At 39.2% G+C, this 23197-nt stretch overlaps 2 protein-coding genes across 6 annotated transcripts; both read left to right on the forward strand.

The window, feature by feature from the left end:
• The first annotated feature begins 84 nt into the window (after positions 1-84).
• On the forward strand, positions 85-12248 carry LOC119732378 (DNA-binding protein HEXBP-like). 2 transcript variants are annotated; one of them, XM_038205838.1, is made up of 7 exons: positions 85-116; positions 4543-4594; positions 5377-5472; positions 6361-6681; positions 8239-8328; positions 8961-9036; positions 10209-12248. In XM_038205838.1, exons 2-7 carry the CDS (start codon positions 4579-4581, stop codon positions 10252-10254), a joined length of 645 nt encoding a protein of 214 aa, XP_038061766.1. In that variant the 5' UTR covers positions 85-116; positions 4543-4578; the 3' UTR covers positions 10255-12248. The 2 variants fall into 2 exon arrangements, with proteins under 2 accessions (XP_038061766.1, XP_038061765.1); XM_038205837.1 differs by lacking the exon at positions 85-116 and adding an exon at positions 1679-1834.
• An 843-nt stretch (positions 12249-13091) lies between these two features.
• LOC119732666 (DNA-binding protein HEXBP-like) lies at positions 13092-21989 on the forward strand. Of its 4 annotated transcripts, none has more exons than XM_038206297.1 (6): positions 13092-13235; positions 15509-15718; positions 16523-16582; positions 17957-18019; positions 18976-19195; positions 20357-21989. In XM_038206297.1, exons 2-6 carry the CDS (start codon positions 15544-15546, stop codon positions 20496-20498), a joined length of 660 nt encoding a protein of 219 aa, XP_038062225.1. In that variant the 5' UTR covers positions 13092-13235; positions 15509-15543; the 3' UTR covers positions 20499-21989. The 4 variants fall into 4 exon arrangements, with proteins under 4 accessions (XP_038062225.1, XP_038062227.1, XP_038062228.1 ...); XM_038206299.1 differs by having other exon boundaries at positions 13104-13235; positions 15514-15718; XM_038206300.1 differs by lacking the exon at positions 13092-13235 and adding an exon at positions 13246-13296.
• Positions 21990-23197: the final 1208 nt, after the last annotated feature.

Raw genomic sequence — 23197 nt, forward strand, 5'->3', positions numbered from 1 at the left:
ACTGTCGAATAGGGAAATGGGAATCGTTTTTCGTTATTCGTTATCCGTTTTGCTGTCGTGATGGGATTTTGGATTCGAAGTCCGTTATCCTATTTTGCGCGGGAAATTGGAAATAGGTTCGTTATCCGTTTTTCTTTTTGCTTAGGAATTGGGAAATGGTTTCGTTATCCATTTTTCTTTTTGCTTAGGAATTGGGAAATGGTTTTGTTATCCGTTTGTATTTTTTGCTTAGGAATTGGGAAATGGTTTCTGTATGAGAAATGGGTTTGTTATCGGTTTTTTTTTTAGCTTAGCTAGTTAGAAAAAGGTTTTGAGATTGTACCGTTAATTGTGAAGAGCGCCGCCTGTTGTTTGATGATATGATCACCATTAATGTTGTCGGATCGCGGAGTAGCGCAGGCCACTAATGTATAAGTGGCGCACTTTGATTTTTTGCCTGTAGCCCCTAGCTAGAGCAAAAGTTTTAACTGAAATTTCACAGAAAGTGAAATTTCATCAAGTTCTAAACACTCCCGTTCATAAATCGCGAGTTTATTTACCCACTACAAAGTTAGAAGACAAATTCAGTTATTTTGGCGTGATTTTCCGATTTTATTTTCAAGTGCAAAGTGAACCCTTTGAAAATGCCCCGAAAAATAAGGAAATAATTTTCTGACAAACATCTGGCCGGGTATGTAAGTAGAGATAATAATGATTTATCAGAATTTATCAAGTTTACAGAAATTCTTAAATGTTAATTTTGAATTTTCCGAGATTTATATAAGTGCGCCACGTTAGGGAACACGACTGTGTATACCCGAAATGATGAATATACCTTAACCATATATATGTTATAGCGCCCTCTATTGACCATTGTTCTGAGCACACATTCATCAAAGAAATAATGGGAACAACTTGAATTTCGAACAACTTATCGTTTCCATCATCAGATTCAGTTCTGATCATCGCATAACGAGTGAATTGTTCACTTTCTGAAGCGACAAGCTTCAAATTAAATCGTACATAATTAGCCCTGCTCAGTCTGTTTTGTTTTTCGAGCCACATTTAAATTTGATTGATTTGATATGATTTATTCGCAATTTCGATACAGTCTGATCATAAATTAAGATTTAACCAAAAAAGAAAATAATAATACATTTTGTAACTATCTAGATCTGCAAATTAAAAATTAAACATACAGTGGAAAAACAGGGATAAAGCAAAACAGTATTAAAAACTCATTTTCATTGCAGAGATCCTTTAAATTAACTGAGAAAGAGATGTTGGCTACCTTGGATTGGGGCCATCACTTGAAGAGAGGAGGGAATCAAACCAACTAGCATTTTTGTACAATGTCAACATAGTAAACATTCAACCAGATGCGCCGAAAAGTAACAGACAAAGGAGGGGAACACAACTGCCGATTCAATGAAATCACCGCAAGAACCAATGTCTATACATGCAATCGTTCCCACCAAGAACTGTCAGAAAATGGAACAAATTACCCCAAGATGTCATCAATGCCCCAAACCACAATCAATTCAAATCCTTGATTTAGTTGAAGCACCAAGTACCAAGTAAAGATAATTTGTGTATTTGAGTTTTCTTCTTGTTGTAGTACAATTTGTCTTTTTTGAGCTTCCTTACATACTCATTTTGGAAATGTCTGGTATCCGTCTCGCTGCGACGTTATCATGTTAAAAATCAATGCCGTTGTCCAGATTAAATATGGCCGTGCCACGTGCTTTTTATGCGCGTCACACGAGCAGCAGGAATGCGGGATTGTAGCGTAACGTAACACGTGTATTGTGCATAGGCGAACTACAACATCACAACGTGGCTGTTTTGAGTCGAAGTAAGTTCTGTAATATTACTGTAAAGATAGGAATTTTTAGTAGATTCTCACTCCTAAAAGTTTCTAACATTTCCCGAGTATGGATAGATTTCAAATTTGAGACAATTTGAATAATTTAAAAAGAGATTTATGCCTGTTGAAAGTGTTGTCGAACTTAAACCATCTGACCATGGGAGCTATGTATGTCATGTGTTTTATTGTTGATGTACCCTAACGTGGCGCGGCCCCTAACGTGGCGCACTTTGATTTTTCGCCTGTAGCGCCTAGCTACAGCAAAAGTTTTAACTGAAATTTCACAGAAAGTGAAATTTCATCAAGTTCTAAACACTCCCGTTTATAAATCGCGAGTTTATTTACCCGCTACAAAGTTAAAAGAAAAATTTCTTTTGGCGTGATTTTCCGATTTTATTTTCAAGTGCAAAGTGAACCCTTTGAAAATGCCCCGAAAAATAAGAAAATAATTTTCTGACAAACATCTGGCTGGGTATGTAAGTAGAGATAATAATGACTTATCAAAATTTATCAAGTTTACAGAAATTCTTAAATGTTAATTTGGAATTTTCCGAGATTTATTTAAGTGCGCCACGTTAGGGAACACTCCGCCAATTTGTGCCCAATTTCCGGACGCCACCGTTTTTCAATTTCGGCTTAAATTTTATGAAACCGAAATTGTTCACAGAGGTTAAATAGCAAGCATTAATAAGGTAAAAGTACCAGTTTTTCACTGCATGAATTTGAGGTTTGTCAACAAAGAGGTTTGGCAACACTACACGAGGAAAGTTGGGTAAGCTTCGAAGTGCGCCACGTTAGGGTACACCAACAATATACATAGCGCTGTTTAGCCCCACTAGTATTTGGCCGCGGTATGCTGCGCTGAACCTCTGGCCACACACCGTGGTCCCGCGCACTACTGAGGGCGTTTTCATAAAAATTACATGCAGTTTCTTACATATGGTTGTATTCTATGATGTCTCATCTATCACTTCTGGGATGCTTAGGTGTAATGATGTTCAATTGTACGGAGCAACTAGAATGCAGGGCCACGCCGGAGCAAGGGTTTTTTATTTTGCTTGGAGGTGTGGATGGAGGCCGGCGATGTGAGGAATAGGCTACAATATAAGAATATGCAAACCTGCAAAAAGTGCTAAGTACAGCGAATGCACTTGTCTTCTCATCAATGATCAGAATGGGAAGGGAGGGCGCTTGTACGTCGGGGCACGGAGGCGCGGAGCTGCGGAGCTGCGGAGTCGCAGAGACTAGTTGCGGGGCACTGGAGATGCGGAGGCACGGAGTCGCAGAGACGCGCGTTGCCGATAGAGGGCGCAATTTTCGGCGGTATTTTTTACAAAGGAAGGTTAAGGGAGGAGGGCGACAGGGCACTGGAGATGCGGAGTCGCGGAGTCAGGGAGTCGCGGAGTCAGGGAGACGCGGAGTCGGGGAGTCAGGGAGGCGCAGAGTCAGGGAGACGCGGAGTCGCAGAGACGCGCGCCGCCAATAGAGGGCGCAATTCAAGGTTATGTTCATGTGTTTGTTTATGTCCATTGCGCGTGCGCTGATCTTCGGGTGACCTCAGCAGGTCAACTCTACATTTGGCTCGACCATTTGGGATGGAGGGGAGATTGTATGCTTTGCATCGTGAAACAGTACATCATGATGCGCGGGCGGCGTCAGACGGGCCAATCACGAGGCCACGTGATAAATGCTGCGGTTAATTTGGTATCGCACTGATGCTCCGGGCACTCCTCATGTCCAGATCGTAAGTGCGATTCCAAATTATCTGCAGAATTTAACACGTCATGCACATGGCTTCGTGATTGGCCTGTCTGACCACGCCCGCGCAACATGATGTACTGTTTCGCGATGCAAAGCATACAATCCCCCCTCCATCCCAAATGGTCGAGCCGAATGTAGAGTTGACCTGCTGAGGTCACGCGCAGATCAGCGCATGCGCAAGGTACGTAAACACACACATGAACATAACCTTGCATTCGTCAGATCGGAGACGCGAGGCTGGTGAGTAAAAACTCGGATTTTCCACCCAAAAAATTGTCCCATGATCCAAATGTCAATTGCGTGAAAATATTTCAGAGTTATGGATCAACAAGCTCACCTTTTTGGGTGGATTTGTGTTTCAAAAAGTGGAATTTCAGACAAAGGTATTTCGTCTATCAAAGGGCATTTCCAAAAGCCATAGAGTGCTGACCCCCGAATTTGAAGGCTCTCAGAAGGCAGACGGCGGAAGCCTTCTGATTTCAGAAGTATCCAGAAGGCTGCCAAAATTGCTCTTTTGACTAGATACAATCCAGCTCTGCGGCGTAATGGTGGGGTATGAACATAGCAATTTAAGTGGCAAATACATGTAGCATGAAGCAGGGGCCGGGACACGACCGTGATCCGTGTAAAAAAACAAACTTCGCATGTACATCAGGGGATGCACCTACTCCTGTACCGCGCCTTGTCATGAAACAGTCATGTGCATCCCCCGATCTACATGTGGAGTTTGTGTTTTTGGACTCACTGGTGGATTCTGATGGACTCGGGACACCAACATTTTTTGCATGACAAAATTGGTGGACTTCGGCAGATTCCGATAGTTTCTAGTAAAAGTGCTCAAGGGGTCGGGGTTAATGGTGAGGAAGAAGAACATGTACATTTTATCTCAGCCTCTTGAAAAGTAATTGTGTTGATTTGTACTTTTCCACCTGCAGGTTTCCACAAAGCGAGCTGAGGTAGAATCAATTGGGATGGATCGTGGTGCATGTACGTTGAAATAATAACTGTTCATTGTTGAATTCCCTTACCAAGCTATTACTATATAAAATCATGAAATCCTTCTTTGGATTTTAGTGCATCTAACTGAGACTTCCAATGCAGACAAACTGAGATAAAAATCTGCTTAGGTTACTCATAATAGGGCTCGCGCACACGCTTGTTGCAACTGGTGATCACTTTTGATTGCACTGGTCAATTGTGGCCATTTTACCATTATTTGTTTTCTTTTGTTTTGGTGGGTTTTACAATGAAAGCAATCTCTTAAATAAAACCTTTTTAGAACAAGTTTACTAACCCTACTCATAACACATTCAGCAATGTTTTTTTTTTTTATTTCCATTCATATCAAAGATAGATCCATATTTTTTCCTAGCCAAGATATAAGTCTCAGTTCATTTTTAATTGTGTTGGTAAGCACTAACGATATATCTATATATTATTCAATATTATTTTGATATCGATATCGCCAATAGCAACTTTATAATCATTTCGAAATATCAAAATTTTTGATATTGAGAAATCATATTGAAAATTTTAAAAATACATCAGATTATCGTCAAAATAAATCTCCCGTTTGTGCTTATACTTTGTGTATGTTTGCTGTACAATGAAATAAAATTCGTAATAATCTGGGATAAAGAGCATGAGAAATGAACCATCAAGGATAATTGGGGAATCTTGGATTTTTTGGAGCATATATCGGGACTCATAGATTGTCCTACATGTACATAGTGATCTTATCCGAAACTTGTTTTGTGTTTAATTGACAGCACGTGGGAAAAACTGCTACAATTGTGGCAAGCTAGGACATATTTCAAGAGAGTGTCCGACTCCAGGCTCTGGTGGAGGCGGTGGTGACTATGGAGGTATGAGATATGTTGAACAAATTTTATCATGCAGTCATGGCAGTGGGGGAAAATGTGTTAACACAGTCTATCACTGTGTGGTATTCACATGGAAGTGCGTCCATGGCTAACCGGTGGGCACTGGAGAGTTTAATTGACAGCACGTGGGAAAAACTGCTACAAGTGTGGCAAGCCATCGCCGCTGAACATAGAAGATCATGGTAAAACCTGCTGGAGACAACCGACATGACAAGTAACAGCAAAAAGGCATGGTCCTTCATCCGTAAACTCAGCAATGACCCAAAGAAGGCTGAACAACACTACAACATCACACCCAACCAAATCGCATATCAGCTACTACTGAATGGTAAAGCAACCAAGTCCACCAGGAAGTAACCCAAGCTTAAAGTAGATCGCACCAAATACACCAGAAGAAAGGCCTCCCCCAAGGAAGTGTTCTGGCACCAATCCTGTACAATGTCTATACCAAGGACCAGCCAACCGACTTGGTAACTACGCGATTCTTGGCTTCATGAAAAATAGCATATAGCCTCAATCCTGCAAATTCCTCCATTATTTCTTGAATATGGTCCGTGGAGGGGTGACCACTGCCTGAATCCTGCAAAACCCTGTGGCAGTGACTGTCAATATGTTGAGGCTTGGCCAGTGACATCCTAGAGCAGTATGGAGGATTTCAAGCTTAATCCAGGACTATATATAAGCATGGCTGAGCAAAAACAACACAAGGTCTGGCCCAAGACCTTGACAAAGTGCATCCTACGAAATCAGTAACACACTTTTGCCATGTAACCTCAGTCCTCCAAATTCCTCCACTTTGGCAAAGAGGATTATGAAGGATTCAGGGCAGTTAGGGCTAATGCTTGCCTTGTATTTTCTTTGTTGTCACAGGAGACCAGACGTGCTACAAGTGTGGCAAACCCGGCCACATTTCAAGGAATTGCAACAATACAGGCAGTACTTACAGCAACAGCGCCGATAAGGATTGCTACAACTGTGGCGAGGTGGGCCACTTATCCCGAGATTGCCCTAATAAATCCAGTGGAGGTGGTGGCGGTGGTGGTGGTGGTAGTTACAACAAAGACTGCTACACGTGTGGTAGGAAGGGCCACATTTCACGTGACTGCCCTAACGCATCAGGCGGCAACAAGTGCTTCAATTGTGGAATGGCTGGGCATATTCGGGCTGATTGCCAAGAACCATCCAAATCAGGTACAAGTGGATCTATTAGTGCTTTTTTCTCTCTACTTTCCATCTTTTTTTTAATTGTCACAATTTAAGGACCACCGTTTTTCACTTCACTTGATAACGTAATATATAAAAAAAGAAATTCACCATTTGAACACACTGTATGTTTTAACTTTTGTGGGAAAACCCCATAGTGTGTGCACACAAAAGGTTGCAAAACTTTGTTAATCTAGTAATTTCTATAAACTCTTTTGATTTCAAGCTAAATGGCTGAAGTAAAACAGATTTGTCGGGTGGTTGGTACATGAGTGCAAAAGCTTTATGTTCCCATCTTGAATCCAATAGAGTCTGAAGACCGTCTTTCTGATAGATTACCAAAGTGTGACACATAGTCTGGTTTACTTCAGCGAGTGAATCAGCTAGGGCTGTTCCGAATAAACCGAATATTCAAATATTCCATCATCAACCCAATATCTGAATAGCACTTTGCTGGTTCACATATTTGGAAAAAAAGAGGAAAGTATTAGTATGCACGTACACATACGACCGTGGTGTTATTTCAATCGTAAAGTTGCGTCACTTTATTGTCGGATACCACTTTTTTGTCGATGATTACTTTTTTGTCAATGATGATTTATCCTTTTATCAAGTTAAACCCCTTGATAGTTGTTAATACTTAAGCTTGCTGCAAAAACACTCCAGTGGCCCATAATATCGATGCAGCACACAAAGTTTAACTGGCGCACTTTGTGTTCAACTTTTGACTAGCGTGGCATGCTGTTGCAGCTTGCAAATGTAAAACGTGATCAGTGGGTTTCCAATATTTGAATATTCGGTCAAATGCAGTTTCGAATAATCAAAGAATAATGTATTCGGAAATGGCAGCCCTAGAATCAGCACTTGTACAAGAACATTAGAACAATGGCAACCGACATCACATGTGGGCACTCTATGATAATTACACTATTTGCCTTGAAATGTCAAACTCTCTGAAAGGTGGCAATTTGTATATTTCAGCTCAGTTCAGTCAGTAAACAGTTTGCAGCTAAATGAGGCTTATGGGTTTGCATGGTGGACATGATCAATGAATGGGAGGCTTGCAGTAACACCATGTGAATGATATCTCTTTGTGAGTTGTGTGGTTCTCAGAAGAACCAGCTGGTTGAACTCGACGTTTCAAATAGTTTGCTCTGTTCATCATCAGGAGTTTGCAGCTACTGTTTATTTCTCATCATTATAGTTGTATGTAGTCATTTATACAGCTCAAAACATAATTGTAGGAAATGTTAATACCTTTCTGATTGAAACGAACAAAGCAGAAGTTGCAGTGATCTGTCTGAAGTCATCAACAACATACTCGCTAAAGCTTAGTGGTCAGCTGAAGCCCGGTCATCAGTCTCTTCCTCCAGGCTGACCCAACAAACTATTGCATAACTTCTTTTATAATGTGCCACCCTAGGTTACTTGAAATGAATTATAGAGAGCTTTTCAACCACTCTCAGAAACAAGATCCCTGTAAGATCTTTAACTATATGTAAATCCAAGAGAAGAGCATTGATACCATTATGTTTTGTTTGACAGGTGGTGGATCAGGTGTTGTTTGTTACAAATGTGGGAAGGAAGGACACTTTGCTCGTGACTGCTCCTCTGGTGGAAACTCTGATGACAAAGGTGAGATGCCGCAATCATACTTATTGTACATGTTCTAAGCATCTTGCTAAACCCAACGCCCAGCAATTAATCCTAACAAATCTCCTGTCAGATGTGGGGAATCTAAGCAAACCTATGGCTGAAAGGTCTAGGGATTGCATGTTTCTAAAGACAATGTATACAAAAGTGGTGGGGTACAATGAAATACTGGAATGTTTTTGACATTGAGAAGGAAATAGAAAGGAAAGAATTACTGGCAACTGTGTTACAGTAGGTGGCACTGTTCATGAAAGAAGCTTTAAACTTGGGCCAAAAAAATAATAGTTCTGCTTCCGGTTTCACTACCTACCCTATTCTGACAGCCCCTACCCTACTTTTTTATTGGAAAAATGAGGAAAAAAAACAACCAAAACCATCACTTTATACCTTTTACCCTTGACTACACGCAGGTGCCTCCATATGATCATACACAAAAAAATGGCCCCAAAAAATGCCCTACGTACGTACCCTATTTTCGAGTGCCCTGTAATGCCCTTTTTTGGCCTTGCTGTAAACATTTGTATCCATTCAGAGCAGTATCTACCATTAGCAGTTGGACCTGTTTGTTGTTACTGATTTCAATTAATTGTCTTGTTTGTTTTGTGTTTGATCAGAGACGACCTGTTACCGTTGTCACGCTGTTGGTCACATTGCACGCGATTGCCCAGATGATGATAAGAAATGTTACCGGTAAGTATTGGCCTGTCCCCCTGTCTACTCTGTGAATTGAAACATTTGCAGCACATCAAGATTTAAAAGAAATGGAGTCCTTCAGTTTTTAATGACTGGTAATAGAAATTAAAACATCAAGAGCTGCCCTAATTCTTCAACACTACACTTTTGCCTACTGCTACACTTATGGAAGAATCTTGGCAAATATGTCCTAAAAATTCCCCACCATTTCCAGGAAAAGGAATATTCATTTGTTCATGTAGTTATGATGACAATCAGTTTCAGAATATCAGTGCTGGTGGTCAAAGATATGGGGTTGGTAATGACATTGCAAGGGGAATAGCATATATGACCTCAGTGAATATTGTTTAGTTTTAATTTGCCTTTCTTTTTGGAGTTGCTCTTTTAAATGGTGTTCATAAATACCTGAGACAGTTGACCCATTCCTGTTGGTTGGGAGCCTGTCACGTGGGTGGTGTTAAACTGCTGATAAGACACCGCTGTCTTTTACACCTCATCGAGCAATTCCTTGGCCAATATTCAAACGGAATTTATAGTACTACGCGCGCGAGGCACATACCATACATGTACATTTGACCGGAGGGGTTTCTCAAAACCTGAAGTAAAATTGTTGAACAAAACCATTGGAAATCTGTGAATTTGACTTATTTTGACTTTTTGACCGAAATGTGTTTACTAATGGGAATAAAAATATGCTTGGCAGGTATTAAACAAGTACATTGTACAATGTACATTTAAAACCGGCTTTGTGCCTTGTCACGGATAATGACCTTCGCCTATTCTATTATCCGCATCCTGGCTATTCTATTATCCGCATCCAGGCCCGTAGCCAGTTTTCAACATACATGTACTTGTTTAAAACAGCCACAGCCAAGCACAGATTTATTCCCTTATTTATATCTGCACAAAGCCTGCTTCATCCGTGGTCAGTCACAGTGACCATTTTGCACTGGAGCGGGAAACTAAAAATGTATACAAGAACTGGATGAGGAGTTCGACAAATTATAGCCTTTATTTGGCCTGTGTGAAGAGTACCTCAACAATTCAAATTAGGTTTTGCCCTTCACCGACGTATGAACACTGTATACTGAGTGTGTTACCACCCGAGTGAAATCTGAAATTGAGTTTTGTATTTGTGAAATGTTTTTGTCATTTGTTTAATTTTACAGATGTGGGAAAGGAGGTCATTTTGCCCGTGATTGTGATGACGAGTAGGAAAAGCAGCGAGTAGAGCAAGATGCCGACAAAAGTTACCATCTTGAAACCTACATCCCTAAATACAGTGATTATTACCAGCTATGTGCTGTGTAGGGAAATAACAGGTAAATTTAAAGTAAAGTGAAAGTAAACCAAATGCTGCCTTTTGTTGACTGTTTGTTGCGAAGAAATCAACAATTTGCTGAAGACGAAAAGGTTTGTTAATGGTTATTTGATTTTTCCCAACAATGATTGAGTAATTTCCTTACTTTGTATGTGTATTTACATTTCAAAAATGTGAGCTTAGGATCAGTTTGCCAAATTGTGGGGACAAAGTCAAAGTAGTTTTTGGAACAATTAATTTCAAATGAAGTTTCAAAGTTTAATTGATGACAACTAACCTCATGGGTGAATGACAATTTCCCTTTTGTGAGTGTTCCAAATTGTAAAGTGCTAAAATGTGATTAATGTTTATGTCAGTCGTGCAGTCTTGCAAAAAAAAACCCCAAAAATTAAGAAGTCTGGCAAAGATGGATATTTTGGAGAATGACTTAAACAATTTTGTAATTCTCGTAGATATAATTCCATTCTAATTTGTAAGTGTTTTTTCTTTTAACTTCCTTTAGCATAAGCATTCTCAGTAAAACATTTATTTCTTTAATTCACGCTTCAAAAAATTTTCTGTAATACATTGTACATGTCAGGATGTTGAACAATTGCTAGATTTTTCGTTTGCTGTTTGATGTTTAAATGCCGTTCATTCCTAAATGTTCACATTAGTTTTCAAATTTTTGTGATTCACAAGACAAAGTGGTAGTTTTTTCCTTAATTTTTAAAGTGTATTGTGTCTGTTAAAATTGCTGGTAAAAATGCCCTGAAGTAATTTGAAGCCTTATTTTAAGTATACGTACCTTGTTTTATTGGTAATACTGACTGATCTTTTATTGGTAATACTGACTGATTTCACGAAGACAGGAATTTAGAGTGAAGCAAAGAAAATTATTTTCTTGTATGCAAATGGTGACAATCTGAAGTAGATTTTGCTTACATGTATTCCAGGCCATAGTGCAAACATTCAAAATGAAACTGTCAAAATATGAAATATCCTTCTTCGATTGTAAGTAAATGCATGTATTAGGATCAGGCATTCTGTAAAAGAATTGCACCTAGTATGCTGTCATTTTCGAGAAAAGATGAATTTATCATCGTTTTCATCGTGCTTTTTTTATAGAAAACCTGCTTTGCGTCAAGAAAAAGATGAAGCAGTATGACTTACACTGAGCTGAAATTTGGACAGGTTAGATATAATAACCTGCTTCACATTGATTGTATTGTTCCTTGAAAAAAAACACATTTGTCACAAATGGTGTCCATTATCTTTAACAGTATGGACAAACTTTTATAAAATAGTCAATTTCAAGGGAATGTAAACTACAAAAAAAAGGGGGAAAAATCCTGGCCATTCCATTTATGTTTGTAACCAATTGATAGCGATACTTTGTGATTATGTAGTGTGTTTATGTAAAATTGCTTCGTAAGTGCTACATACTAAATATTAAAAATTCCTGTCAATACATTTTGCATTGTACTAGTAATATCGATTTGGGTGTGTGTATATAGTACGGTATGCATCTATTAGTGTTGTAGTCCAGTCCATTACAAGTTCATCACAAGCCTGGTCAAATTCACAAGTCCACTCATAATTCGCTATAACAAAGGAACGCCTTTGTCATGATTCATTTGAATAGTGTGACTTGAGACTTGTGTAATATTGACTTAGTCTTGTTGACTTATGATGGACTTGTCTTCAAGACTAGCATCTTATAAGGTTTGGTTTGGTGAGGAAATTCGTTGTATTTGCTGGAAACAAAATGAGGATTTACAAAGAACTTTTTGTAATGTACGAAATTTAAAGGCAAAACAAGTGTAACTGTTTCTACAATGAAAACAAAGATGAAGGTTGTCTGTTCAGTGCGTGTACAATAAACGGAACTCAAGAGTTGTTGACTGAAGTGTTGTTTTGTGTTAATACTATTAGCTTGTTTTAAAAGGAGTTACTATTCAAAGCCTAACTATAACAATGTTTTGGTTGAGTGCAATCACAAGTTGCTCAGACTCGGTCAAGTTACAAGCTATTCAAATGAATATGGCAAAAGTATTGTTATCTCTTATTTATCCCGTGTTACGTGTGACTGGACGTAAAGGACTTGTGGTTGACTGGACGACAGAAATGGCTGCTGAATTTCTTTAATTTCTCATGATAGTGTTGCCGGCAACATTGTTAATCAGACTGAATTGGTGTGCAGCACACAACAAAATTAGTTATTACTTCTTTTTTATTTGTTGGGGAAATAGGTGGAGACGATTTTGAAATTCCCGCTGAATTGAAGTCACAAGTGGAATATCTTTGGTTCTATTCTTATAAGGCCAAAAAAAATAGTTCTGCTTCCGATTACATGGCATTTGAAAATAGGGTAGGTAGGTGGGGAATTGTTTTTTGTTTTTGCAATTTTTTTGTGTACGATGATATGGCAGCTTCTGCGTGTAGTCAAGGGTAAAGGTAGAAATTGATGGTTTTGGTGTTGTCTTCTCATTTTTTCCAATAAAAAATTAGGGTAGGGGCTGTCAGAATAGGGTAGGTAGGGAAACCGGAAGCAGAAATATTTTTTTTGGGCCTAATTAAGTCAAGATAGATGCCACATGCACACTTCCTGATTAATTATATGTGAAATTTAAAAAGGAGTGCATACATTTTCCAAAAGGAAATGCTCACGAAGGGTAGCAGGGCCAAGCTAGGTGGCTATTGCCAGAATGTGATGTCTTTTTTTAGACAAATACATTATGCATTTATGGCCTGCTTTTGATATCCTGCAGATGACTTACGATGTCATTCATAAGCCACCGTATTCGCACGAAACCGCTCATTTTGCGAGAGTGTCGTGTGCAAAACACGTGCCGAATAAATACATTGATGTGTGTGTACGAGTTTTCGAAACAAGGTAAAGTATGTTTTGCTTGCAAGACGTTTACCGAGTAGTTTAATAATATTACTGAACAATTGTATGAACTGTTTATACTTTATTTATTGCACATGTATGTAAATAATATTGTTAGGTATTAGCGTTCTGGGAAAGCTATTTTTGGAAGCATTTAAGTGGCCACGCGAAGGCGCGTTTTTTCAAGTTTGGGTAAATTTGGCAATGTGCACACTAGTGACACAGTACATGTCGGCACGAACAACACGTACATGACGTAGGCCCTATATATAACCACATACATTGTACATATGTACACAATGTACATGTTTTTGTACATCATGTGTACATGATGATGGCGTGTGCACATGTACATATACAGTCATGACATTGACAGTACAGAAATCAGTGGTGTAGGCTAGCTTGAGCATGTTGAGTAACTCAAGCTAAGGCTAAGCCTAAATAGGAATGGGGTCAAATTTGCACTTGCAGGGACCTCACTTTATCATTATGTTACTTTAGGGCCTAGGCACAATGACTGAGCCTCTGAGTCTGAGGTGGGCATTTTGTGCATGGTCTGATGGTGTGTGTCGCATCGGGTGCTGGGACGGTGACCCATGGAGGAATAAGAACACATGGGTGACCGTAAGGTCAGAGCCAAATTGTGCTAAATGCGCATCAAAAATCTGTCAGATTTATCAAAAATCTGCCAAATTCGCCAGAATTACTCGAAATTCTTGCCAGAAATCTGCCAAAAAAATCCATTTTGTCAAATTTTCTGTCAAACTCGTTTTTTAACAAAAATTCAGTCAAAGTTAGTCGAAAATTGGCTAAAACGGTATAATTTGCCGGTATAACATTTTTTGTTATAATTTAATGTTTGGTTTCTAGCTCATCTCAAAGTTTGCATGTGTGTTGCAAAATGTGATATCCCTAATGCAGTGTACTAGCGGATTTAAACTTAATGTAGGGATTTTTTTGTCCTTGAAATGTGTTCATGTATAGGGATATCACATTTGCAACAGGTATGCCAACTTTGACATGGGCTATAGAAACCAAACAAAAAATAGTATTCACCCATTTTTTTGGATATTTGTAGAAAACATGTTGAGGTATAATTTTCATCAAAGTTCGTCTCAAGGTCGCGTGATCCACAAGGTCAAATTCAAGTTCAAATTAAAGGTCAAAAGGTCATCATACTTCAAATAACTCTGACATGAAAAGTAATGGTAAATTTGGATTCCTTATGATGTTACCTTTCCAAAGCAACTTAGATTAACACATTTGGCCCACAGGTTATGGAGATATCGTCATTTGAAAATTGGTGGCCACGCCCATTTTGACCAAAATTGCCCAACAATGGCTGACGGTAGTGCAAAAACCGTTTGTCCGATGGTGCTAAAACTTTAAATTTCAGCCTTTTCAGCCTAACTTACCCCACGTACTAGTGCTGACTACTAGATATATAGCGAATTTGAAGGGGGTGGGGTTTAACCCATTGTGGGATTTGACACGGATTGACCCATAGATCTTTACGTACGTGCCAGCGATGCACCGTGAATTCGAGTGAAATGGGTGGGTAATTAGTGGCAAAATAAACAAAATCACTGGCCTTAGTCCACCAGTCCAATGGGAATTTCGAACCCTGTTGATTAAACATTTCTTGTTGATGAATCTTATTAACCCTAACCTCACCTAAAGCTACAAATACATGTACATGTATGCTGTACTTCAGCACACAATGTATTAACTATAAGTGGGCACAATACTCATCATAGTATTTTTTAGTATTTAGGTACTGCATACATAATTTTTGTATTACTATGTAGTACAATGTACAGTATGTGGTACTTTACCCCTAAGTAATCTTAAGGAGATTAGGGTTAAAGGTTAAGGATACCATTTACTAACATTCAAAAATGAAATTATCAAAATATCATGAAATATCCCACTTGATTTTAAGGAATAGGATCATGCTGAATATAATAGAAATCATTGTGCCTGGTATGCTCTAATTTTCAAGAAAAAAGGAATGACCATCATTTCCCTGCGATGGTTAGGACCCAACCATCGCGCTTTCAATTGAAACCTTTGCTTTGCATCAAGAATCTGAAGAATGCATTTTCATAGTTTCCATGAAAAATATGACACATGTACCTACTTAGCTGCAATTTCATCAGGTTAAGTTTGTTTTAGTAAACTGCATTGTATGATTTGGTTAAAAAAACTACAATTTTTGCAAATGATGTCTATTATCATTAACTTCCGTTAAAAATGTTTTGTTTTGTTTTCTTAAGTCCAGGCTACTGTGTTGAAGACCAGCTGAACCAAGATGTCCTACAGTCAGCAACGAGACCGAGGAAAGAAGGACTTGAAATGCTACAAATGCGAGAAGATGGGGCACTTTGCTCGTGACTGCCCCCTTAAGGATGACTCCAGTGGTGGTGGTGGTGGAGGAGGCGGTTATAAAAGTGGGAATTACAGAGGTTACAGCAATTCCCGCAGTAGTGAGTATATTCACTTGATGCACGATAAATCTTGGTTGTACACCAGTGTTGTAGTCAAATCCATCATTTGAAGTCCCCACAATTCATCCAGTCCAGAATCAATTCGCACGCTATTTAAATAAATTGTGGCAGAGAATTCTGACCAACTTCAGAAATATCCGATTTTGGTTGACGCGATCATCTGACATGATCATCTGAAAAGAGAAGTGTTCGACGTAAGTCAAATATCAACAGCACTCAATAGCTCTTGAAAAAGACAGTCTTTTTACATGTCAGTTAGGCCAAAAAAAAATAGTTCTACTTCCGATTACTTGGCATTGAAAAGAGGGTAGGTACATGTAGGTAGGGAATTTTTTTGGGAGGGCATTTTTTTTGTGTTGATCATATGTAGGTGTCTGCATGTAGTCAAGGGTAAAAGGTAGTTATTGATGTTTTTTGTCTTTTTTCCTCATTCCCCTCCCCCCCCCCCAAAAAAAATTGGGTAGGGGTTGTCAATTAGGGTAGGTAGGGTAACCGGAAGCAGAACTATTTTTTTCTGTGGCCTTACTATGGACCAATCTAGGCACACTATGAATCACAAAGGCCCCTTTCAATGGTGAAAGTAAAGTTTGCTGATGTTTGAGTTTGTTAGATTTAGTGGAGCAAACATGATGCTATATAAAAAAACAAAATTGGATAATTGGAAACATGGGAATTTCTTGACATTGTTTATACATGTATACGGAATTCTGTAAGGCTTATGGGACCATGTATACAATACCTGAATGAGGTATAACTTGCTTTATGTTTTGATTTGATGAACAGATCGTTGCTTTCGATGCAACCGTGTGGGACATCTTGTAGCCGATTGTACCAGCCCAGCTAGTAAGTATTTAACCCAAACCTTCCCAAATCCTTCAAAATTCTCTTTGCAAAATGGAGGATTTTGCAGGATTGAGGCTGAATGGCAAAAGTTTGTGGCTGATTTCGGAGGATGCACTGTGTCAAGGTCTGAGGCCGGACCTTGTGTTGTTTATTCTCAGCCGTACATAAATTTAGGCCTATGTTATTATCCTGGAGCAGTGCGGAGGACTTCAAGTATAAATTATACTTGATTATAGTTGAAGTCCCCCGCACTGCTCCGGGATGCCACTATGGATGTCTGCCTCAACATATTGACAGTGATTGCCAGAGGATTTTGTAGGATTGAGGCTAAGCACTGTCGATATATCGATATTACTCGATTATTTATTCAATATTATTTTGATATCGATATCGCCGATAGCAATTTTTTAATCGTATTGAAATATTGAAATTTGCGATATTGAGGAATGATATCGAAAAATGTGTCAGATTATTGTCAAAATAAATCTCCCATTTGTGCTTTACTTTGGGTTTAACGTCTGCTGTATAATAAAATAAATTCGGTGGCAATTTTGTGCTTGTGACTCAAATAAAAACATCGCGAAATGCCAAGCGGTGTCGCTTTGTGCTCTGCGTTTACTGGAATGTGTGGTCGCCCCAATGTAAAACCTCAAAAGAAACCGCCCGTCTTGGACAAACTGTCAGTGCTGAGATTTTTTTTTTTTAAATCTAAGTGTCAACTTTATGGTCTTATACTTTTACATGGGATAATCAATATATTGAATATTGGATGTCAGATATATCGTTTATTGAAAATTCTGATATTGACGTTACTTAAGTGGGGCAGTGGTCACCCCTCAGAGGACCAAATTCAAGAAATAACAGATTTTGGAGGATTGAGGCTGTATGCTACTATTACATGGGGGCAGTTAGAGGATTTCGCAGGATTGTGGTTACATCCTAGCAAAAATGCCTATGGAGTTAGGGTTAATGTAAGGTTTTTCACATTGTACATATCCTATAAATCTGTGGCAAGCATCAGAACAAATTCAAGACGGAAGGTAATATACTCGGTGTCGTCAGATAACTTGTGAGAAAAAATTCACAAGTTGCTCAGGTGGGAATTGAACCCTTGACCTCTTGCTTAGTTGCTCAGGTGGGAATTGAACCCTTGACCTCTTGCTTACTAGTGTAGACATTCTTATCCGCTCGGCCACCAAACTTGCTTCAGTGTGAAGCTGACTGGTTCAAATCTAATATAGCAGCAGTACCGTAATCAGTATCTCGTATGGTGGAATTTATGGGTTAGGAGATGAACATTGTAATATTGGCTTGCCTGTCACCGACATCATTTTGTTAATCACTCAATGTTGGTAACCTTTGTTGTCTCTGCAGACAAATGCTACAATTGTGATGAGGAAGGACACAATGCAAGCGACTGTCCTCATCCCCAGAAACGTAAGTAGTTTGGATAAGGCCGAAGATAACTCAGAATGCAGACACACTTTGTGGTCCACGAGAAGATATAAATCATTCTAACCCTCCAGGCATTTTGAGTCTTCCTTAATTCACGGATCCTCTACACAAGGATAAACGATTTCCCCAAATTTCTGGTTAGAGGCGTGATACGGCACTTGCGCGTATGCGAGACTCGGCGCGCGACTGCAGTCTTTCAGTGGTCATATTTCTATCGGGACGCCAGCTGTCGGCGATCATGATGCGCGTGCATTGTTCTACATGTTCTTTGTGTTGTTCTATGCACGGATGCGGCATATCACGCATGTAGACAATCCGTTTTGTACATTTTGTACACAAGCTCAGATGAGTTGTTTATCCTTGTGTAGAGGATCCGTGCTTAATTCAACAAATCCAGAATTGTTTAGTTAACCATAGGTACTGAACATGGACCATTCCTCTTGCAATCCTTTTACTCTAACCGCCCTAGGTGATTTTGGCTAGAAATCCTGCTATACACTTTAACATTCCACACTTGTTAATATTACAAGCCTACTCAGTGTAGCAAGATCCATCAGGTCACAAATCTCAAGGCCAAACTGCCTCAGAGTCTGTGGTTGCCAATTGCAGCAGGATACATCTGTGGCATGTAAATGAAAGTACATGTAGCTCTCATCAGTTTCAGAATTGGCCGTTTATGGCATGCAATGGTATTGATGGCTCAATGCAGCAAGGTCCCACAGACTTCCACACCTGATGCACTATGTTGCGTGCGTCTGGCCGGGGTAGGGTTAACACAGAAGGGATCACTTGGCCCTTGTTTTCATTGATATTTTGAACCTGGTTCTACAATTTTGGATCCATCCAAATACTCTCAAACCTGGTTTAATACATGTACACTAATACTCGTACTTGTGTATATCAGGAATGATCATCCACTTTGCCATTTGTTATTACAGCAAGGACGATTGAGTGCTACGCCTGCCATAAAAAAGGCCACATCTCCCGTGAGTGTCCTGAAAGCAGTCGTGATGATCGCTGCTTCAAATGTCACCAAACTGGCCATCTGAGACGCAACTGCCCGGAGTTGATCGCCGATGGTGAAGATGACCGTGAATGTTACAGTTGTCATCAGAAAGGTCATCTGTCTGGACAGTGTCCCGAAAAGACTTGTCATACGTAAGTCATTTTAGACACATTGGCGGGAGTTTGTTTGGCTGGACCTGAAAGGCCAAGCTATTGTCCTTAAAATGACTGAAACACTGACTAAATGATTGAGTCACTGACTGAATGACTGAGTCACTGACTGAATGACTCCCCCACTAACTGAATGACTGAGTCACTGACTGAATGAGTGAGTCACTGACTTAATGACTGAGTCACTGACTGAATGACTGAGTCACTGACTGAATGACTGAGTCACTGACTGAATGAGTGAGTCACTGACTGAATGACTCCCCCACTAATTGAATGACTGAGTCACTGACTGAATGAGTGAGTCACTGACTTAATGACTGAGTCACTGACTGAATGACTGAGTCACTGACTGCATGACTGAGTCACTGACTGAATGACTGAGTCACTGACTGAATGACTGAGTCACTGACTGAATGACTGAGTCACTGACTGAATGAGTGAGTCACTGACTGAATGACTGAGTCACTGACTGAATGACTGAGTCACTGACTGAATGAGTGAGTCACTGACTGAATGACTCCCCCACTAACTGAATGACTGAGTCACTGACTGAATGAGTGAGTCACTGACTTAATGACTGAGTCACTGACTGAAATGACTGAGTCACTGACTGAATGAGTGAGTCACTGACTGAATGACTGAGTCACTGACTGAATGATTGAGTCACTGACTGAATGATTGAGTCACTGACTGAATGATTGAGTCACTGACTGAATGAGTGAGTCACTGACTGAATGAGTGAGTCACTGACTGAATGACTGAGTCACTGACTGAATGACTGAGTCACTGACTGAATGACTGAGTCACTGACTGAATGAGTGAGTCACTGACTGAATGACTGAGTCACTGACTGAATGAGTGAGTCACTGACTGAATGAGTGAGTCACTGACTGAATGAGTGAGTCACTGACTGAATGAGTGAGTCACTGACTGAATGATTGAGTTACTGAGCATAAGCGATGTCCTCAACTGACACTTTCAGGTCAACTGTTTAGGAGAACTGAACTGTGTGCATGTAGAAGTTGCTATTGTCAGTTCGGTTCCAGCGACACATTTTCATATTGCCATGTATATTAAACTGGTAGTTTACTCTACACTTGTTATTTGCATCAAAGTCTATGCTTTAATATTTATGCATTGTAGCTGTAGTCAGCCTGGACATCTGGCTCGTGATTGTCCCAATGATTCTGGTGAGAAGTCTGGTCGTCGTAGCAACGCTGACAAGACCTGCTACAAGTGTGGCAACACCGGACATATCGCCCGCGATTGCGATGCATCAGAGTGAGACATCAGGCTCTTAACTTCCTGCGCGCCTCACAAGGCATTTTATCCAGTTACAAGTCAGCAGTATGTCTGATGACAACCAGCAGGTATCAGCCAGCAAACTGGTAAGAACTGGCTCCAACTGGTTCCAACTGGTCTGAGGCAGTTCGCCAAGGCTGGGTGTAGTGTGAGTGTGTGTGTGAGTAGGAGGTGCCTGTGTATCTCTCATGAGTTTTTTTCAAGTTAACATCAAAGTAAGTATTTCCAGTAGATTAAGTGTTAATCTGTAAGTAAAAAAAAATAAACATATCTCAACGTAATTCAGAACTGACATCACACAGATCCAATGAATATTCATATTGATTTGATGAGTATGTAGGAGCACAAATGATGCAAAGTGTCAAAACATCAAATAGCAATACTTGCATCCTACCATTAACATCCATTGTAATGTATACAGGAAAACAATGAAAATGAACCAAACTAAAACTCAGTACCAGATGTCGAGAACAGGCACGGTGAGTTGTCGGGGAAAACCTTTCATGGGGAAGATGAAAGGCTGGAGTTTGTCGGGGAGATTTGACCATCTTATGAACATTTCACGGTTTGAAGAACCTGAATAAATGGGGAGAAATTTGAAGAATTCTGAAGAGCCATCATTGAGCTGTTTGTTGGCTGGCGATGGCGGTTTTATGTCTTGAAGTGAAGACATTCAGTTGAAGCGTTAGGGGGATCTGTGGTGGTGGGACGTATTGATGCAGTTTCCATTTATTGATATCATGATCTGTTGTTGATTACTTAGATGCTGCTTTTCGAAGCTTAAGTATGGAGTGTGTAAACATATCTGTTTTGTTTCTTTTAAAGTTAATACGGTTTGAAGTGAAATTAACAAAAGATACACATATTTGAAGTTTGCAGTATCACAGTTCATGGTACATGTTCATGTATTTAGATTTTGTTTAGACCGTCTGGATTATTTTACCCACAACTATTAAACTTACATGTACTCTTCATTTATGCTTTTTATTTACACATGCTAGTAAGTTGACCCATTATTATATCTGTGAGCAGTTTAAGTTAGATTTACATTACAGATGAAGTTGGGACTAAATCAACAATGTTTTCTTCTCATTTGAGTGGTTTACAACAAAGTTATCTCTATTGTCTCTAAGTAGTAATCAAGCATAGACTAAACCAACATATCTTCAGTTTCTTTTTTGGAGATGTAACAGTATGAAATATTTTTAGCATTCATTTACTGGATGTAACTGACGAGTGCAAAGTCAGTTTATGACGTCCAAAGAGAATATAAGATTCATATCACAATGAATAACGTCAAATGTATTTTATTTATACATTATCCAGGAGCTGTTTTATAAAACTTTGATGCAATTTTAGTGCAAAACACCACTTATTGTGATATTGCCTTGGGAAAAATGTAATTATTTTTCTGAAGGACCTCATTTTTCGAAATGTAATCACACGTTTCTTAGGATAAGTTTGTAAAATCCCCGGGACCAGGATTGAGAGGCTCTACATGTACCTGGGTAAAAAATCTGAAATCGACACCGACCCATGAACAACCCAGTGTAACTGTGAAGATTATGGCTTGCTGTTCCATGTTGGATTCATGGTGGACCTATTTCAACACGGATAGGGGAGACTATAGTGTGAAAGGCCTTGAGTGACAAGACTTTTCTGTCCACAAAACTTGTATTATTGTTGACTGCGAAGGTTATCATGTGTCAAAGATCTTTATCTTATCAGAGACCGAACTTTGGTGTTTGGTTTGTCATCTGATGAAACTCTGTCAAGAGAAAAATGTGATTGTTGAAAGCTCTTGTGGCATACATGTAGTTTCTATTAAGTTGTTACTTTGAATGTAGAAAGATCAAGCAAAAAGAGGACCTTAACATGAAATCCTGTGCTTACATTAGTTGCATGTTTAATTGTTAGAATTGTGCTTACAGTGCTGTAGAAATTGTGCACAAACTCAGTAAGCAGTGTATCCATATAGGAGGTATGCATGCACACTTGTAGTCAAAGATTGCTAGCTGACCATTTCAAATCACTTTGCCGTTAGCGCAGATGTGTTGTGTCCATGTAAGCAATCATTCTTCCATTATTGTAAGTAGTGTTATGAAATTGCGCTTGCATCTTACTCAGTGTATAACAATAAGAAGTCCATACAGTCAAGTGTTAACTGTACCTGGAGAATTAAGAAGGAATTATTAAATTGATTTTAGGCTTTGTAAGGTGGAGTACCATATCAGAAAATAGTTTTAACTATACACAATAGTTTTAAGTTAAAATTGGTGGACCTGCAAGTTTTCCTTTTTAGCAAATTCGTTGAAAGTCTTTGAACCTGTACTTTTTGGTTTTTAAGGAGTAAGGTGATTTTAAATCAGGAAGTCGATGAAAACGTTCAAGAAGTGAAAGTATAAATACACTGGGTGCTTCTTTGCTTTTAATTGGATTTTTACGGCAGTTCTTTTTTACATTTTTAAGCCTTCAGTAAAAGAAGTGATAACATTCTGAAATTTTAAAAAGAGCTGAAATTTGGCATTGATAAATCTAGGCATTTTGATTGTTTCATTTTATTGTGCTCAAGAGTATTGCGTAAGCTGTAGATGTTGCAGAGTTCATATGATATAGGTGTGAAAACCATTTGTATGGAAGTGTGCCAAGTATGTTATGATCATTGCAGTTGTCTCATTTTCT

The sequence above is a fragment of the Patiria miniata genome, unplaced genomic scaffold (genome assembly GCF_015706575.1).
Source record: "Patiria miniata isolate m_02_andy unplaced genomic scaffold, ASM1570657v1 HiC_scaffold_24, whole genome shotgun sequence".
Taxonomy (NCBI): domain Eukaryota; kingdom Metazoa; phylum Echinodermata; class Asteroidea; order Valvatida; family Asterinidae; genus Patiria; species Patiria miniata.

Coding starts and splice junctions, on each gene's coding strand:
- LOC119732378 (XM_038205838.1), top strand. Junction 6,682..8,238: donor CCAAGAACCATCCAAATCAG/GTACAAGTGGAT, acceptor TTTGTTTGACAG/GTGGTGGATCAGGTGTTGTT. Junction 8,329..8,960: donor TGGAAACTCTGATGACAAAG/GTGAGATGCCGC, acceptor GTGTTTGATCAG/AGACGACCTGTTACCGTTGT.
- LOC119732666 (XM_038206297.1), top strand. CDS start 15,544: ATGTCCTACAGTCAGCAACGAGACCGAGGAAAGAAGGACTTGAAATGC. Junction 16,583..17,956: donor CGATTGTACCAGCCCAGCTA/GTAAGTATTTAA, acceptor TTGTCTCTGCAG/ACAAATGCTACAATTGTGAT. Junction 19,196..20,356: donor CCCGAAAAGACTTGTCATAC/GTAAGTCATTTT, acceptor TATGCATTGTAG/CTGTAGTCAGCCTGGACATC.